This window comes from Halichoeres trimaculatus, unplaced genomic scaffold (genome assembly GCF_033239565.1).
Source record: "Halichoeres trimaculatus isolate MK-OKI-2021-1 unplaced genomic scaffold, fHalTri1.1 fHalTri1_scaffold_15, whole genome shotgun sequence".
NCBI lineage: Eukaryota > Metazoa > Chordata > Actinopteri > Labriformes > Labridae > Halichoeres > Halichoeres trimaculatus.
In genome coordinates, this window is record NW_027437193.1 from 8,447,482 (window position 1) to 8,467,338 (window position 19,857).

General features: G+C 39.3%; 1 protein-coding gene across 1 annotated transcript in view; it reads right to left on the bottom strand.

Annotated features, from left to right (window-relative positions):
* The window catches only part of LOC141804596 (contactin-associated protein-like 4), a 151,306-nt gene that overhangs the window by 45,948 nt on the left and 85,501 nt on the right, over positions 1–19,857 (bottom strand). The window contains exons 11-17 of the mRNA XM_074689112.1: positions 15,300–15,406; positions 14,057–14,176; positions 13,255–13,455; positions 9,647–9,809; positions 7,998–8,125; positions 7,248–7,418; positions 2,072–2,290 (exon numbers count right to left, since the gene is read on the bottom strand). Of these exons, the coding sequence (XP_074545213.1) occupies positions 2,072–2,290; positions 7,248–7,418; positions 7,998–8,125; positions 9,647–9,809; positions 13,255–13,455; positions 14,057–14,176; positions 15,300–15,406 (1,109 nt within the window). The remainder of the gene's footprint in view (positions 1–2,071; positions 2,291–7,247; positions 7,419–7,997; positions 8,126–9,646; positions 9,810–13,254; positions 13,456–14,056; positions 14,177–15,299; positions 15,407–19,857) is intronic.

The following is a 19,857-nucleotide window of genomic DNA, read 5'->3' on the forward strand; positions in this document are numbered from 1 at the left end:
TTTACGAGAAAAATTGGTTGCACCAACTGACATTTATAAGTTTCAACAACTGACTACATCCTTCACCCAAAAATATCATTAAAAATAAGTTGCAACATTCTTTGTGAGGCTCTGTGAGGACTATCTGTTTGGCATTGATTATGGTGACACTTGTGGCTTTTATTGGAAGTGTTTTTCTAAAGACAAAGTTTACCCTGAGCCCCATCACCAGTGATCATAAGGACATGACTCATGCCAAGATATGTATTTGTTTTGAAGCAAATGAATGGAGAGCAAATCTTCTTTTAACACTATTTTTCTTTGCTCAAGACGACTTTTCCCGGGATGCAAAGTTTCTAGATAATGTATTTATTTGTAGTTATTTAGAGCAATTGATTTAAACATGACAACAATCAAACTTTGTAAACTCAGTTTATAGTTTAGTGCCAAGAAAGTAAGTAGACTACATGTTTAGTGTTATCATGCAACATTAGTGAATCCTGTTTACGTCCTACTACCAACTCCAACCTCGCCAAGCAGAGCTAACGTAACCTCACTCTTCATTGTATTATTAGACACTCAAATGGGGCGCATGTGAGTTGGAATGAACATTATCACAGATTAACTTGTGTTTTAGCCCGTGCTTTATCACTCTCCTGTTCAGCTTTCTTCTGCTCTGACGTCCTTTTTCTTTTTGCCTGTCTCAGTCCAGTACTCTCAATCTCTGCACACCAACGAAGTGTATGTAAAAAAGACAGTATTTCGCACATTAACAAAACAGCAGCAACACCAAAGGCACAAAATGTAACAGAATAACCAAAGGATTCAGAGTCTGCTAATCATCATCATGAATACCTAAACATAATTCAGAGATGATAAATTTTTTTCGGCCAGAAACAGAACTGCTGCTGTGACTTCTAAAAGATTGTGTCCAACCTCACACTGTATAACCTTGCCTCCTTTTTACATTTCACACATTTTACTCAGGCTCAGCAGGTACATTCAAGGTGCAGCGCCTCATTCAAGGACACTCTGTAAAGCACAGTGCTAAACTTACATCAACGCTACAAACCTTCATTACCAAATCCTATCTGTGAATAAATTCAAACACAATCTTATTCCATCACACACGTCTATCAGACTGATGCTTGCGTACAGTTGTGGTTCTTCAGAGATAAACACAACAAAGGGTTCGGGCTGATGGTGGAGGATTATCAGCTAAACATATTCAGCAAATCAATATTCAGCTCGATTTTCCTGCTGCTGCAGCTGCCTCCAATCTCATCAATGTTTGTTGGTTTGTTTTCCCTCCACAGTGTTTGCTGATATGAAGTGACATACATAATATTTACCGAATGATAACACCTGATAAAATATAGATTTGATTTCTTTCTGCAGCAGGTTTTACAAATAGAGTAAGAGGTCAAAGAGAGGGGTCTATTAAACAGACTGAACAGATGAAGATGAAATCATCACTGCTGCTGTTGATCAAGGTTGTTTATAGAAATTTTCAGTAAGATGATGTTATTCAATAACTCACTGGTTCAGCTTTAAGACGCTCACTGCCTCTCACACTACACTACATTAGTGCTCCCTGAAGCATGCTCTATTTATTAACATGATTACTGGTTAGAGGTCAGAAAAACAGACTCAGCTCTTTCTTATTCAATAGTGCTGAGCAGTTAATGACTTCTAGGCTATTATAATTCAGAACATCTCAATATTTAAGGCTCTGCAGGATGAGATCAAACCTAGTAGACCTCCTGCATTTGGGTTTCAGTCTATCAGAGATGTGTAGCTGTGGTTGAAAAGGTAACAGAGTGAGTAGATGTGCAGACTTGGCATCTTTTAAATCAAATACTGCTGATCAAACAGGAGGATGTGGCCAATAACACGTTACCACAAATAAGGAGAGTCTGCAGTCAAGGCTGGAGGAAGACATTCTGCAAACATATTATTGATTGTTTATAATCGACTCCCTGCTGGTTGAGCTGTGTTAGAAGATATGTAGAGTCAGATCCTCCTTTCATGTGTTTATTTCAAGACTTTCACAAGCTGAGATGAGCAAAGTAAGGATAGTGAGACACCTCACCTATGAAGAGCTGGCTGTTGAGCTGCAGGTGGAAGTGTCCGTCAGCAGGAGCTTCCTGTGTGGCGATGGGGAGCCCATCCAGTCGTAGTGACGCCTCCTTGACGTTTCGCTCAGCTCGGACTCGATGCCACCGGTTGTCGTTCAGAGGAACATTGGACTCCACCTGAACCTCCAGCGGCCCGTTACCAACATCAAAGGAGAAAACCACCTGAGTGGAGGCTGAGACATAGATGAAAGAGGGATGAAAATGCAATGAATAAAAAAACAGGCTACAGTTTGGGCTGTTCTTTTACCAATGTGTTAAACAAGTATAAGAAATCATTGAGGTGTAAATGTTGGAGCTTCACACTGACTCTCTGCCTGTTATGAGCCCTTTTTGTCTTCCTGAGCTGCTCTCTGGTCTTAAAGATGAATACTAACTTCTCTCTTTTCATCATTATTTTTGGTTAACTTGATTCACACACAGATACAGAAAGGCTCTGACGTCAGCTTACATTTATAGTTCTGTTATAGTCTCACAGGTCAAAGTCATGGTTTAATTCTGCAATTGATTATGATTTAAATTGATTTTACAGTTCATGGTCCCAATGTCAAAAAATGAAATAAAAAGAAAACAAAAATGAAACGTATATAAACACTGCAAAAACTAAAATCCAAGCCAGTATTTCTGCCTTGTTTTCAGTTTAAATATCTTATTAGACAAAATATGATTCTGCTCATCTGACAAGCCCAGAAAGATGTCTCATTTCAGCATACTTAGACAAAAAAAGAAAAAAAAACAACTCTATTATGAATTGTAAAGGGTAAAAAAATCTGCCACTGGAGTAAGACAAATGTACTTCTTTAGTGTCTTATTTCAAAAACTTGAAAACACCTCATTTTCATTTCTTTAAGCAACTCATTCGTCATTTTTACCTTTTTATATTTTGAAATAAGACTTTTTTTCTGGGCTGTCAGGTGAATGTGGCTCATATAAAGTCTAATAAAACCTTTTTGCTTAGATTTCAGTTTTTATAATGAACTGATTTGGAAGATAAAGTTTATTAAACATCCAAATGCAGCACAGCAACTTTCTTCAAAGCTCTTCTTCAAGCTCAGGAGTTATGACCAAGTGTAAAACATTTGCAAGTTACCTTGATGACTGGTTGGAATGATTTATCCTAAACATAATTTATGAATACGATGGAAGAAAGTTTGCCACATGAATGTAAAGAGTTGGCACACACATGATGTTCGACCAGTTCCTGACTCTGGGAGGTTATTTTGAGCTTGCAAATGGAAATGTAATTCATTAAGAGCAGCTCACAAGTATGGAATGAAAAACTTCATAAGATGCTGTTCAGAGGATTCAAGGTTGAACTTTTAATTATTGCTATTGTGGCATATTTGTATGAGATGTTGAATGTTTTCTTCTGCTAAAGCTCTGCTCAGGCCTCAATGAAGAAAAATGAGTCAGTTCTAAAGAAAACAGTTCCTCATCCTTCATATCTTTGGAGGAAAAAGATGAATTTTAACAGTAATTGGGTCTGGTGGAGCTTGTCAGGAGATTAAAAAGAATAATCTAATTAATTACATGATTTGTAATTAATTAATCTAATTAATTGCATTTTAATATTATATCTGCTTAAGGTCCCCAAATAAAGAATTCTTAGTATCTTAGGACATTATCAAATTGTAGTGCATGACTAATCAAATGAATACATGAAGAAGAGAAGATTTGTAAATCCCCCCTTTTTTTTTTTTCAACTGAACAATATTAAAATGTCAGTGTTCACTGCCATTGACATTGTGCAACCGTTTCCTGTGTCTACACAAGCAAATAATGTTTTTCAGCAGGGAGAGGCAGGGTCTGGTGGAGCTTGTCAATCAAAATCCTGCCTCGTAAACTACTGTGGGTGAGAGCGGTGTGCTCTTTGGATGAGAGATCAGCATGGATATGAGGAAAAGATGTGAGATGACAGAGGCAAAGCGAGACGCTACAAGTCAGAAAAGTTCAGGCAGCTCACGCTCGAACTGAGGATGTGTAGCTGTAGTTCAGAGAGAAAGAGCAACGTGATCGTGAGAAAAGACGACAGAGATCATGGAGAGGATCAAAGGATGGCGTGCAAGATAAACGCGTTAAAAAAAGTATGTTTTGTTTTTTTTATATCAAAAACAGCAAAGAGACATACATTTTACATTGACTTAGACATAGAAAACAATATTATTTGGGTCTTGAAAGATTGTTTAAAATGGTCTGAAAATGGCTGGGAGCAATGAGTCAATCATGTTAATTTTTATAACAAGTTAATTTGCAGTGTAATTAATAAATCTGATTACCGCGTTAAAGTGACAGCCCTAATATCAACATGAGGAGATATCCTCAGATTTTCACTTAACTTCATATAAAAATGATTCTCAGGTTTGGCCACAGACAAACAGCATTCAGAGCTGGAGTACCCACACTGAACGTGATTTCCCCGAGGAGCGACGCTGATGGTGCAACAGTGTCCCTGCTTCAAATCTCATTTCTGGGAACTTCAGCACATGACCCTTACGACTCTTCCCAGGCATATATGTGTCTTATTTGCCATCACACAACATTCCTGCCTATGAAAATGTATTTCATGCATAGATGCATGTCTATAAGCTTAGTAAAGAACACCCTTGTGGGTATTTCTGCTGTATGCATTATGGTCCCACAGGGAAAAAGGCTGTAAAGGCATAAAAACCTCATAGCCAGTTGCAGTGTTGGTGCATCCATAAAGTTAAAAATACCATCACGTTATTGCTGTCATGTCCAGGTGATATAGAGGGTATGCACGTGATGTCACAGCAAGTGGAAGTCACTGTGGTTATGCCCACAGAGTGGCAGAAAGAGGGAGATGAGTAGCAGCGTTGGCTTAATACTATCAAAAACTCAAACAAAATCAAATGAGGAAGAGCTTCTGTGTGATTGATTGAACGAACATGTTTGAAAAGCAATTAGAGCTATCTTTTGACAGGCTGTTAAAAAAGAGAAGAGAAACTGAAGGGTTGCCGCAATTTTCAGAAACAATCCAGGCAATGAAAGCTAAATTTGGGGTCCCCATTGTGTGTCAGTTTATGTTATCTCATGCTGTATTTTGGGGTTAAATAATTCCCTAAATTACAAAATCTGTAAATGTTAGCATTTTTCATTCAGCTATGTTTTTCGTGACTAGAACTTTTTTGTCCTCATGTAAGCACAAGCAGCCGTAGCTGTGTTGTATACAGTATTTGATATTAACTTTACCTAAACATGTGTATTCACTTGGTTAAATACACAGTATACTGTAAATTGAATCATAAAGAGGCTCTCGTAGCTTTCAGGCTTTGCATTGTGTGTTTTCCTGGGGCTGAAATCAGGAACAAATAAATGTCAGGATATGATTTCTGGCCACATGTTGATGTTTGTGGACCCCTGGTTCTTTGGTAGCTTTATCAAATCAATGTCGAGTACAACTCTTCTCAATTTCATGTCCAGTGGTGATAAAGACTGCAAGGGAAGCTCAGCTTCCCCTAAAATGTCCCCCAAAAAAAGTGGTGATATGTACTGCTGTGTGTACATTTCATTGACAAAATATGCGCCAGAACTCCTTCATCTTTAGTTCAGAATAAAGCTACCTATCACAGGTAACTGGCTCGACCTCCTTCTCATTCATCCCCGTAGCATCTCAGCGCTTTAACACAGTCGGACGCTGAGCGTCTTTTGACTTCAGTGGGGAAGCGTAGAGTGGGTTGTTCCACTGTGAAAACTGGACGGTCATTGGATAAACGCTGGGCTTTGTCCCGCCCACCGGACGCTCAGCATCTCTGGGGGTCTATGAGGCAGTGGGCTGGCCTGGACGCTTGGCCTCTGCATGATGATTGGATGATCTGACTGAGGCTGAATCCCTTTCTGATTCAGCGATCTTGAAGTATAACCCTCTACCGGTGCATCTTCTGTAGAGAGGAGCTTCTTTGAAGTGGCTCAAGTCTTACACCCACATCACAATGGGCCAAATCCTTTTGAGCAGTCTAGCTCTGCTGGCCATTGAGAGAACATAAGTAAAATCCCTGGAAAAAACACCTGGTTGGTACAACAGGGTCACAGATCATCTTCTTGGAAAGAAACGGAGGGTAGAATTTACGTTAAAATATATGTAAAAAATTCATGATGTTGGACGGACAAAAATGAGCTTCCTCTCCTTGACTGACCAGCAGCCGCCACTGTTCATGTCATATTCCACATTTTTCCCGGTCTCGCTGTATTTACTACCTCTCTGCAATGCTAAGTGGGGTTTGTTTTGCCACTCAGCCTGACTGAAGTGGGCGTGTCCCAGAAGGGATGTTATGTAAATGCATACTCTCTATATGCTGAAGTCAAAGCTTTAAAACTACACAGAAAAACAACCAGCAATCATCCTTTGTCCATAAAGAAACCTTTGCTACTTTTTGGATATTGATGCATCAACTTTTAGTGTTTTAGTCCTCCATTTAATCCTATTGATAGTGATCCAGCAATATTGCCAGAACTTATCCCCCACATTAAGAATTGAGTTGTTTCTCACCCCTAAATCTGACAGAACCAGTGGAGTGTATCAGAGTTTGTGGTGAAAGGGTTGGCAGCTTTTCTTTCAGCCTGCAGCTTGGCTTTCTGGCTTGAGCCCAGTGTTTGTTTCACAGGAGGGGTTTAGCAGAGTTCCTGCTTTCATTTAGCTTCACTACCACTGAATGTTTAAGATAAATAAAGTCACATTAATCAGTTTGTTTTGTTGTTTTTATTGTTGAACCCTGCCCTCAGCTGACCTTGACCCTCTCCCACAGCTCGGCAATGATTCATGCTTCTTAGTCTAAATGGGAGCAAATCTCTGTGGGCAGCTTTTAAAAAGTGTGTTAAAGTTTCTGCAGAAGAGTGGAGCAGATACATTTTCATGTGTGACCATCACTAATGTGTGAAACGCTGAAGAGTCAGGTGGTTAATGTGCTGAAATACGAGACTAAGCTGTTGAAATGTGTGTTAAAGGAGGACATCACGGTCAAGACATCAGTATTTCTCCAGCGAGTTGGAAACACAGTGTGTGTGTAACCTGTGGGGTTATTTTTACACAGATCCAGATTAAGACTTTGACTTTCAGCTCTCACTGACACATAACGCTAATCCGGATTAAATCTTCACCCTCCAGCTCTTACTCACAGCTCAGTTCAATCCGGATGAAGTCTTTGATGCCCAGGTTTTCCAGGAACACACCGGAGGCAGCGGTGGTTTTGAACAGGAAGGAGATATCTGCGCTCAGCTCGGCGTGGAAGGTGGGGAAGTGGAGGTACGACGTCTCTTTATCGAAGAAGGCAGCATTCCAGAAGTTCTCTGAGAAACACAAATGTCAGGATCTTCTTATGGATCCAGCAGTAAACAAGCCAGGCAGTGTGTTCAGATAACGAGCTCATTCGTTGTCATGTTGCTGGGACATAAATTAGGCCAAACATGTGTTTAGCTTTGAGCGATCGGGAAAATGAGCTGTAATTACGACTGAAATGAAAAGAGGATTCACAGCGTGATGCTTTGATTTAACTTGTAATGCTTTTAATAAGGAGCAGCATCAAGGTGTGAAATCTCTAAAGAAAACACGCATTAGCAACTGCGATCGCTGTGATAATTGGGTGATGATGCTGATAAATGGGGAGGGGAACAAAACGTTCAGCATCACCTGTATTTCCATATCAGAAAGAGGTGGGAAAGGATTCGGTCTCTGAGAAACAACCTGATATTATTTCAATTTGCTGCTTGAATGAACACTGTCTGATTTCTTGAATGTGGTTTTGAAATGTACAAACAAAAGCGTCGTCGTGTCAGTCTGTCGAGTCTTCTGAACATCAATTTATCAAAATATAAAAAACTGTCATCCCTGCATCAAGGTGACAACGAGGCAACAAGAAGTGGACTTACTGTCCCCATGGCACCGCAGGGGTCCAACCCTGTAGGCAGCCTCTGACCCGGACTTCTGTACGTCCCCCAGCACCAGAGACCTGACAGGGAGGCTCTCTTTATGGGTAAGCAGGCCTGAGTCTTCAGCCCTGCAGGAGAAGGAGGAGGAGGAGACAAGAGAGGAGTGTTAGATATGAGATTTTTAAAGCGGTGATGAAAGAAGGTGAAGATGCAGAGATGGAAAAGGGATAAAACTGAGAGGTGGTGAAAACAAAGGGGAGGAAATGATCAAAAGGAAGGAGGAGGAGAACGAACAGGATGAGCGTAGGAGGAAAGGAGTTAAAACTGAAAGAAAGACGAAGAAGGAGGAGGAGAATATTTCAGAGAGACATGGGAGATTAATAGCTAAAGAAGATTTTTTTGAAAGAAGAAAAGAACAAAGTAGATTAAGGAGCAGAAGAAAGTTAAAGGAAACAGGATGTGGATGAAGAGGAGGAAAGTAATAATGGGACTTCGGAAAATGAATCAAGAATAAAAAAAAAAGTTTGCTCATGCCCTTATGGAAACAATGGAGATAATTGCAGCCTGTCAGATATTTTCTTTCAGGAAGACATTAAGTATTAGGCTAGATACTGGTACTGACATAGAAAAGTGCAACACTACATATTTTCCAGTTAGAGTGACAGCTGTTTATGGAGGGAGAAATAGAGACTGACTGGCGTCTGACGACTGACACCCAGAATCAGACTTTAGATGATCTGAACAACAGACTTATTTAGGGATGAGAGTTTCACTGAGTGTAAATAATCAAGGATTAATGTCTATACTTTATGAGTTTAATTGAAATTTAATGACTTAAAGATACAAAATGTGCCATAGTCTTTGGTTTTAAAGTAACATTTTGTTCTGGATATAAGACGATATTATTTTCCAGGAAGTCCTACATATCTGGGACTCGGCTTTGAACAGCTGCAACACCTTCAGCTCTAAAAACATTTTTTTTAATGCTTTTCTTGTTGTGGTTGTGACATTATTTTTCCTAACTCTATTCACGTGGATTGTGCTCATCTGTCAGCATGTGTGCCCATGTGTTTGTGTGCCTGTTAATACATCAGGGCAGAACTTCCATGTGCGTTACGTGACCACGTAGAGAGAAATGATATTCAGTCATGTAAATAAGATAAATAACATAAGATTCTTGAGTCTGTTGAATAAATGAACAAGGTATTGACCAAATATAATAGATACAGAGCTTTAAATTGTTTCTCCTGTGACCTGGTGCTTAATACAATTAGCTTTTCTTCTTTCCAGGGGGGAAGATGCCTCTGTTTAGCTCCATATTATAACGGTAGGGTAACATTGATTCATTTTCCCAACCTCCTGTGATGTTGGATTTGATGTTATATTTTCTTCATTGTGATATAAGCTGCACTATGACATAGCACTATGCTGTTACAAACAACAGCCTGTCTTATGTTGTATTGTATTTTTTTTTTTTTTTTATCAATGTTATATCAGAAGTTTCAAATAAAATGTCCTTTGTGATAAAACAAGATTTTGTCATCAAATAACCTTTTTCCCCCAAACCCGCCTTATGTCCTGGATCGTCTGATATTTGGATCAATACAGCAGCTAAAACCAAGCTTACAGGCATGCCAAAAGTTCATTACCACTCCATTCGATCTGCATCGCAGTTGCAGTAGTGTTGTGGGTCCACACAGTCGCCCTGCAGGCCACAGGCACACTGCTGGCTGCCAGGCTGAGCTCCACCCCAGTAGGTCTGAGGACTTCCAGGACCAGGACCACCAAACCACCAGCTGGATGGGGAGCCCTCTGAAACACACAAAATGACGTTCATCATTTATTTCTCCTAAGAATTTATTTTTATTATTTTTTATTTCTGTTTCATTCTATCTTAACCTATACCGACGTGCTGGTACTGAGGTGAGAGCTAAGAAGTGGCGACATCGACCTGTTCTTCCATCCAGAGCATCATGCTTTTCACAGACATGGCTAACAAAGCTAACACCAGACACCAACGCCACATTGGAAGAGCTTCACCTGATGTGAGCAGACAGGATCCAGGAGACAGAGACTGAACAGACTGCTGAAGAAGCTCAGTCCTGGACCCTGTGGAGGTGGAGGCTGGCTGACTGGAGAATGATGGACAAGCTGTCAGCAACTATTTTCTTATGGACCTTTTTGCACTTTCTATACACTTTCTTACTTTTGTTTTCTTGATTAGTGCTGTGACCCCTGAATTTCCCCTGGGGGGTAAATAAAGTCTATTCAATTCAATTCTATTCTATTCTATTCTATTCTATTCTACCATCAACTTGGTCAATACCCGTAACTTCTGTCTTCTCAAACAACATGTCCAATCTTTACTCAGAAAGATGAAAAAAAAAAACTGACTCAAAAGAGGATGCACAGCAAAAAAACTGAAATCTTGAAAATCGTGTTGTTACACTGGAAGACAAAAGAGACAAAAATGAGGTCTGAGTAGCTAGTAATAGGTAAAAAAAAAACTGCCAATGGAAGAAGAAAAATGTGCTGGAAAATTTGCTTGAAACTAGAATAATGTCCTAAAACAAGTATTTTTTTTTTATTTGTTACAGGCAATTCAAACCTCGTTTTTGTCTTTAAATAAATTGAAATAAGACATTTTTCTGAACTCATCAGGTGAATTGTCTCATATTAAGTCTAAAAATGCATTTTCTATTGAAAATAAAACAGAAACACTTGATAAGATATCAGTTTTTTTTGCAGTGTGGTTATAAAAATTAGTCTGTCTTAATTTAATTTCACTAACCCCCATTTGTTCTTGTAGTAGATTATCAAATTTCACCATTAAGGAAGAAAATGAAAGTGAAGTGGCTAAATCCATAAAAGCTTTCCCCTTTCTCTTTGTGGAACATTTCTTACTATGAAGTCAGCAAAACTCTTCAAAGTTATTTTATTGAGCGATTCAGTTAACTTTCTGTAGATTCAGCGTCATTTGCACACATTAAGGCACCCTGCTTAAAACGTTTAAAACAGAGTGAGATCATAAAAAGATGCTCAAGTGACAAAAACCTATCTGAGGGATGTCGCCCTTTTAACTGCCTCAAACTTCGTGATAATGCTGCTCATAAAACTGCACACAAAGCAAAGAACCTGTCCATAATAAAGCAAAAGATGCTTGCAGGACAAAACTTACTTAGATGCACTCCCTCAGTGAGGAGTGCACGCCTTAATGTGTCATAAAGTGAACTGGGGTGGGAGAAAATAGCATTGTGCTGTATGGAAAGAGTCACCATCACTCAGCCGCCCAATATGAGTCCAGTGTTTGAAGCAGAGGGAAGAAAGCCAGCTTCTACACCTCACACTGAATATATATTGTTTTTATGGAAGGAGGGAGGTGATAGTGGAAAAGTATTTCACTCTGTGTGAGTGCATGTGTGGGAGGATAGGAGTGAGGGGAGGTGATTGGAAAGGTCTCTGTTGAGTCAGCGCTTATTTATTTTCCCAGAGAGCAGCCCCCGGGTTTATAATGGAACTTCTATTTGTCCACCCATTCTTCTTTTTCCACCACTTTCACTATTTTCATCCATCATCTTATCTCCTGCCTCCAAAAGCTGCTTCACTGCTCAAATTTATCTCTCATATAGTCTTTGAAGTTCCGCGAGAGAAGGAAACTTTGTGGGCGTGTCGAGCAGGGTGCTAACGTCAGCGGGCTGATGTGATTACGATGACAATGCTCGTTGGCTGGTGTTTGGAAAAAAGTAAAGTGTGGTCACCATCTCAGATAAGCATGTTATCATGCTTTATTTGGTAGCTCGAACTAAACATTGAACACTGTCTAACTTTGACCTGATGGCGGATCACCAAAGTTTTATATTGATCCTAAAGGAAATATACATCACAACCAAGTTTGGACAAGACACTCCAACTCTTTTTAGAATACTTCACACAATTTCCTGTGCTTTCGAGCCAGCAACCCTTGAAACAGCGCTGAGTAGAAAACAAGACAACCTGTGCGCACACATTGGTGTTTTTCTTTATTTAGTTTTTCTCCACTGATACCATCATTATCTTGGCTTAGTCATCTCGAGGGGCTTGACATAATGGCATGCAGGAAACAGATCAAATATTTTTCATTTGCAGGGTCTTATAACAAATTTTACCCTTCTGTTTGTTTATGTTTTGCGATGAAATTTGCTATTTTAAAAAGTTTTTGATTTTGGGAGGCATTTCTCAACTGTCCTGTTGGTGTTTCATTGGCCTTTAAGGAGTCCCAAACCCACTTTGAAAAACTAATAGTTAAAGTGAAAGGTCACAGCCTTGAAGTTGATATCAGTGGCTATGTTTACATGGAGTCAGAATTCAGGTTAAGATCAATATTCCAGTTTTTGTAACATTCGGGATTACCTGTTTACATGCATGAGTTTACATGGTATCCAGATCAAAACAGCAACGCACAGAGAACATCATAGCGCAATGACAATGTGCGTCATATCCCCTTCTTCTTACTGTATCCATTGCAACAGCAGCAACAACAACAGCAACATCACGGTGGACTTCCTGTACTCAAAAGACCAAGATCCCTTGCAAATTAATACTTATTTAGATAGGGATATCTCAATTGGTGAATACATGACCAAATATTCAGGTTAGACAAGGAGTAACCCAGGGGTAATTTTTTTTTTTTTTTCAAAGGGGGTGGCCCTTGTGCAACCAGGTTATTGCTAGTATTGCAAATACAAAAAGGCTATTGACTGCATGTAACTGTAGCCACTGCTGATACCATAAGCCCCCCCCCCCCCCCCCCCTTTTAACTTTGATTGGTTGATGAAAGAAAAGTGACACTAATGAGCTGAGCAGTGCAAGTGAAGCATCAAAATATAGCTGACACTGAGGTTTTTTTCATCACTTTGGAACACAGAAAATATTGCACTGCACTTGTTTTGTACAGAAATTAGTCACTGTCAGTATAAGAAAATGTTGGCAGGCCTTAAAGTAATCAAACATCAATGAGCTGTAGCTTTACCTGGGAGTAAGAAAATGCTAGCAAGCAGCAGAAACTTGGGCTGCCATAAAAGCAACTTGCAAATAACTTCAAATTGTAAAAACTAATCTTTAAAAATGAACAAGAAATCAACTGTTATCAAAAATTAGGAAGAAAGAAGTTCTTGTGAAGAGAATCTGTTGCTTAGGCGAGCTAAACAGCAGCTCCCACGTTTTATAGAGACCACTGAGTGTAAACAGTGTATCCAGGAGGTTTTTAAAAAGAGTTTACCTGGGGTGTTGAGGAGGCGGGACTTCCTGCAGTGGTACGACAGTTCCTGCTCACAATGCTCTGATTGGCTGATAGCAGCCAGTAGCTGCTCCTCTCTCGTGGAGTAGTCGAAGTGGACTGAATGCTGGTTCACACCAGGAGATGGTCGGACTCTAGTGAGCTCTGTGTTATTGTGCTGGATCACCATCCACGTGTCCTCCTCTGACAGAAGGAAAAAATACAGATTTACTGGATTGCCTGTGAGTCTGTATTTTGTTTATTTGAGATAAAAGCAGAATGAAGTGATTTTAGTTTGTGGGTTTTAACATTTGAAGTCGCCAAAAAGTAGCTAGCCAGGTTGTAAGCTAGCGGCTAGCAGGATGACTCAGCATTTTTGTGCTTTTTCAAAGTGCTTTTGTGCTCTGTTGTCTGCATGTCTAATCTTTTCTGGTGGCTTTTGGCTTTATTTCATGGGAAATCTGAAGGCAAACAAGAAATGAAGATGACTAACATATTTAAAACTCATTTGGTACAGGAACACATGAGCATTGGTGCTGCTTATTGAACACTTTATGCTTTGTAGCTGTATCAAAATTGTGCTTTCTTCAATAAATGTTGTAAAACTTGTGTCTAACTACTCGTGCTTTGAATAGAAGCAACTTATGCAAGGACAGTGTCTCTGCAGTCAGAAAACATTTGTTGATTATGTAGTTTTGCTTGTTGAAACAGAGGAGGTAGGGGAAGTGGAAGATAGAGTTGATCACAGAGTGACCAAAAGAGCTTTAAGTGGAGTTCTGTGAGAAAAATGTCCAGTGGTAATAACCTGTCATGTTGCAGTAGACCAGCTGTGGTTTGATTGGTCCGCTGCCGTCCACGTCAATGTAGAAATATCCGGATGTGTTGCCGTTGTGTTTGTACGCCTCGCAGGATTGTTCATACACAGCTGAAAGAGAAATAATGAGATCAGCTGCAGCATGAATCAACACCAACACATCAGCTGTGACAGGATGAAGATCACACAGGAGCTGGATCATACATTCAACAACTGACTCACCATTTCCACCACTGTAGGAGTCAGGAGAATAAAGATAAACCCAGTTGAAGAGGACAGAAGTGACTGATGGTATTCAATAAATAAAACTTCAGAGCTTCATCAGCCTTCACCCTCCTTGCTCCTTCTTTTTGTTCTCTCACGCAAAGGTTACATCCTGTGCAGGTAATTCCATATCTAAAGGTTCCCACACTCTGCTAACCTGTTTGGTATCCCTCTCCTTCTGCACAGCCACATCTCTTTTATTCATCACATCACATTCCCTCAGTGTGGGTAGAAGACGCTCTTCACAAAACCATCGGCATGAAAATGAAACCAGAGGTGAACTGTGTGGGAAACTCTGCTCGTCTGTTTTCGAGGATTCAGCTCGAGGGAATCGGCACAGAAGCAGAAAATCTCACCTATAAATTCAGCTCGCTGCTGCGGTTACATTTATTAATTTACTGTTTGGTAGTTTAGTCACAGCTACAGTCTCATCAACCTGCTCCATAACTCTGTCACACAAACTGTAACCTCCTCCGGTGGAGAGAGAGGAGGTGCAGGGATCAAATATAGCTCACAGTGGGAGGTCTTTTTAAAGGCTGGGTTTTGGGTTGAGTTTATTTTGATGGTTTCGGCATCATTAAGAGGCCTTATATGAAGCTAGACTAGGGATTTAACATCATTAACACTTCTGAATATTATTTTTCTTTAAATCTCTTTACATACTGGCATCAGTATCCTGCTCCAAATGAAACAAGTGCAGCTGGATTTGATCATCTTTATTTTTGGGAGCTTCCTTTAATATATTTTAGTGTTTCAAAGAGAAGATGGGTTCAATTTCAGCTTTCTCTTTGATTTTCCTCTGTATTTAAAATATGTAGGTGGAAAAAGAATCTTCATTATTCTGTTTGGCGCTCTGCCTCATTCCTAATTTGTGTTTCCTCCACCCCATCTTTTCTCTCTTCTTCTCTATCCGTCTGTTCTCATGGGTTTAGTGCTAGTGTGCTGATGCTCTGACAGACAGGTGACTTACAGCTGTGACAGGTGGCTCCGCTGTATCCGCTGTCGGAACAGTTGCAGTGAAACACGGTCCAGGATTGACTGCAGAGGCCGCCGTGCTCGCATCGACTGGGAGAACACCTGGCAGAAATAAAAAGCACAGATTGATACAGTTTTTTTTTTCTCCATTTTTAAAAAGACAAAGGTGACCCTGCTTTTCTTTTCAGGCTCTGGCTCTACTACAACCTTGGATGAGGAAAAGATTATATTAAAAATGTCTCAACCTGTTTCAAAAAATCATTTCAAGAAGTCTTTTTACCCTTTTTTTCTCTTTAATTTTTCTTTTTTCCCTGGTGACACATTGATTTAGATCTGATTGTAAAACGGTTCAATTGGTCTGAAAGTGTTTATCGAAATTAAAGAGTCTTTGTAACCAGAGAGTTGTGGTTTCTTTCTTCACCTTGAAATGTCTAAACTGGAGCTGCATGGTGGAAAGTGCTGTTGCCCCACAGGTTTTTTTTGTGTGTGTGATTTTCATGTTCCCTCATGGTCCATAAACCTGCTCATGCATCAGTTTGACTGGGTGCTTTGAATCAAACAGACATGAGTAGATGGTTCCCTTTCACTATGTGTTAGTCCAGTGATAGGCTGGTGACCTGTCTAGGTGTATCCCACATTGTGCTACCAATGACAGCTGGAATAGGTGACACTAAAAGGGGAAAGTGGTAGACCATAGACCCAAGACTTCCTGTGGTATTTCCTAGTAGAGTCACGTGATGTGGTTTGTTAGTTGATTCGTAGAGGTCTGGTTGTCCTACTTGTAGCAGGAGGACGTCTACGTACCCGGCTGTTTGTTGTCTGATGGTCTTAGGACAACATCCAAGGTATTGGCCTGCTTCCTGATCTCCACAGCCTCCCTTTTCAAACGCTGGTATCTGTTGTTTTCTGACTAGAGTCCATGATGCGGTTTCTCTCCATGCAGTAGTGTGCAAGAGCTGACTTTAGGTTTTTTTGACCCTCTTTCTGCTTCATTACCTCCGCCAAGGAGATTATGTTGTTGGGAGACTTTGTTTGTTTGTTTGAACAACATAACTGAAAAAGTAAGCAACGGATCTTGATGAAATTTTCAGGAAATGTTCAAAATTAGATAAGAAAGAAGTGTCGAAATTTTGGAGGTGATGTGGATCATCGTCTGGATCCAGAATTTTTTATAAAGGATTCTTTATCATTGTGAGATAGGACCGTTTTCACCATATGTGTATATAACTCCACTATAAATGGTCAGATAGCTTTGCAAAACAATACAAGACAAGGTCACCATTATTTCTGACAGATTTTAAAGTACGATCCAGATCCTGCCAATATTCTGGAAACTAAGATCCAGAATATGAAATTAGTACTGGGCCATCATAATTTTCAACACTGTCAGGTAACAAATTATCGTACAAACCTGCAGCTAACACCAAATTGTAGCAGACAGTCTGCTGAAAGGAAGTATAACATTAAAGTAGGACTAAAGTGTTGGTGACAATCACAATGCTTGCAAATGTGCAAGCTCAAGGCATTGCTGGTCAAGTAACAAGAGCTGTTTAGCTTCGAACTGGAGCCTTCCTTTTATTCTGCTTCTGCTTGCATCCAGTAATGTAACTCTGACTAAAGTTGTGAATCCCATTAAAATGGAACCAGATGGAAAGTATGAACATATTTAAAGCACTCCATGCCCTGTGACTTTAAAGTTACAGATCATCTCTTTCCAACCATCAAAACCCCATCCAACTACATTTTTATAAAAGTGCTAATCACAGAGGGCGCCATGCTTTTAAACTCCCACCACAGCACCTTTCTAAAAGACAACGGTGTTTAATTAAACTAAAAGGTGCTCTCATAAAATGCTGCTCTCTATTCTATAAAGAAAAAACCTTTCAGCTGGAGCTCATCAAGGTTATCTGTTTGATTTCCATCAGTATGCTTTAATACAGAGAAAAAGAGGCTTAAAAGCCACGTAGGAGGGAAATTTAAATTAAACATCTTTCATTTAACTTTTTTGTGATGTTGTAGGACGTTCCAGTTTTTAAAAAGGAAAAACTGAGCTCAAACCTTCCTGGTCCTGAATGGAGAGATAACTGCTGAATATTTATTCAAAACAGCCTTAACTTTCCTCAAAGAGATCAAAAGAATAATTTTTGTTACTTTACAGTTTTCTCCATTTTACTTTAAATCAAAAGGAAAAGCTTTCTGCCAAAAGGAAGATATCCTTTCGCTTCTTCTCGCCAGCAGATCTTTCCTGATTGAAGGCTCTAAAGTGCTGGCAGATCTGTTTGAAGACGCTCTTTAAAGGAAAGTAGCTCTGAGGAGACTTCAGTGAAGCTCTCTGAGTTATTTATAGATAAATATCATTCTGCTGTGACTATCAGGACATCAGCGCTGTGTGGGAGAAGAGGGCCGCAGGCAGCTATACATTGAAGTGACACACAAGATGTGGCATGAGAAAAAAAGGAAACAAAGAAGCATATGCTGTTTTGTTCTGTCTCTATAAACAGATGATGACGGTAAACTGGATGAGGTAAAGGCTCACAAACTTTTCATCAGTTATAACTCCATCAAGGGCACTCTACCTTATTCTATAACAAACCAGCTGCATGAAACACTTGAAAAAACCTGATCACACATCATTTCAAGCCAGTCAGTGGAAAGAAGTCCAGCTCTTTTCACCTCTTCCTCCTGACACCGAGACAAATTGTTTCTGTCTTGGGTAAAAATAAACAAAGTAGCCTCATTAAAATAGAAAAGTCAACAGAAAATCCTTCACTGTGAATGCCAGATCAGTAGTTGGCTCTGTTACTTTGAAATGAGAAACCACAGAAGAACCAGATGCCCCTCCTATGGTGGCCCTGGAATGCAAATGTAAAAATTAAACAGAAAATACAATACACAGGTCTGTTTTTGAGTTTTCTTTTTTATTGGGTTGCATTTTCTGATACACTGATTTATTAAGCTTTTTTGGTGTGTTCTCTGATTTTTTTTTTGTTTTGTGATTTTTGTAATTTGATTTTTTTTTTTTTAATTTATGTTTCCTTTTTTTTTGATTCACTGTCATGTTTTCATTTTTACTCTGTTTTTTTCTTTTTCTTTTATTTCTTCCTCTTTGTTTTATATTGTTACATTTCCTGTTAAGTTTAATCCCCTATATTCGTTATTATGGTTTAGCTAATACCAGTATTTTTTTCTGCACACTTAATTGCAGAGATCATCAACTGTCTCTATTGGAAGTAGCATAATATATCATACTCTTATCATGTTTGTTGTGTAATAATCATTTCTCGAGCAAAATTGGAAAATATATACTCGAAGGTGTATATTTATTTATGATGATTGTTTTTAAACAAAAATAATCAAAAAGATAAATCCTACTTGAAAGATGGATGATGCCTTTCCTGAGAAAAATCACAACATTACCCACAACCAGGGCAAATTTGACTGATTTCATAATTGACAGTCAGTAAACATAACCTCTGTTCACAGCAGTAAGTAACAGCAATAAAACCCAAATTGAATAATATGGTTTACTTTGGTTTAATTAGTCAGATAAATGTACCTTACAGACTGCTGCTTAAATTCAAATTTAACTTAAAATAGGAGCCAAATACGGGACTACTCAATCTGAACTGTGCAAACAAAACCACAAAAATTGCAAAAAAATACCTGCAGCTTCATCCCATTATTTTACTGGTTTATTACATCGACAGATTTTGAAGTGTTTGCCGATATCTGATATTTTATTTTTAAGCCAGTATTGGCTGATACCGATAATGTGTCGATAAAAACTCAAGCTGGAAACCATAAAAGGGTTTAGAAGAGCTGAACAAGGACAGACATGAAAACATCAATTTCCCTCAGAAGTCCTGTTTATCTTGTCTAAAGTTATCTGCAGTGGAACAATTTAGTTTGATGTGAAGTATAAAATCAACAAAGAGGTTGATAGTAAGTGTTATAGTGGTATAGTCCGCCAAGTTCAGAAGCTGGATGATGCCTTATAAAATGATTGACATTGATAGATTTGTGAGTTATTTATATCTTTAGTTGGTAGCTCTTTGTACTACCTTGACAAGGAGCAAGAACTAAAAAAAAATCTGAGGTTGTTTAGGCTGTATCTCAGGTGCTTCTGACACTGGTTTCAAAATTACAAAATCAAAACAGCCACAAACACACAAACACAACACCCCTCTACATAGCCAACCATTTTAGTGAGATTAACTTAGATGTAAACCTGTTGGTCTGACGCATTTAAACAGCCGAGGCTCAGATGCATTGTTTCTGGAAAAATTCACAGAGACAATATGTGACCTCTTCTGCTGGGGACAACAGGACATGATGAGTAATACTGTTTTTATCCTCACTGCCTGCTTCCCATCTGCTGCAAGACCGGCTGGCACCTCCAGGAGGTATGAGACACACACACACACGCACCTACACACACACACACACAAATACACGCACACACAGTTTGACGTCATTGGTGTTCACAGCTCGGTTATTTCCAGGCAGCCTTAAATCTCTAATTCAATTTATGAAACTTTTACATAAATTTACAG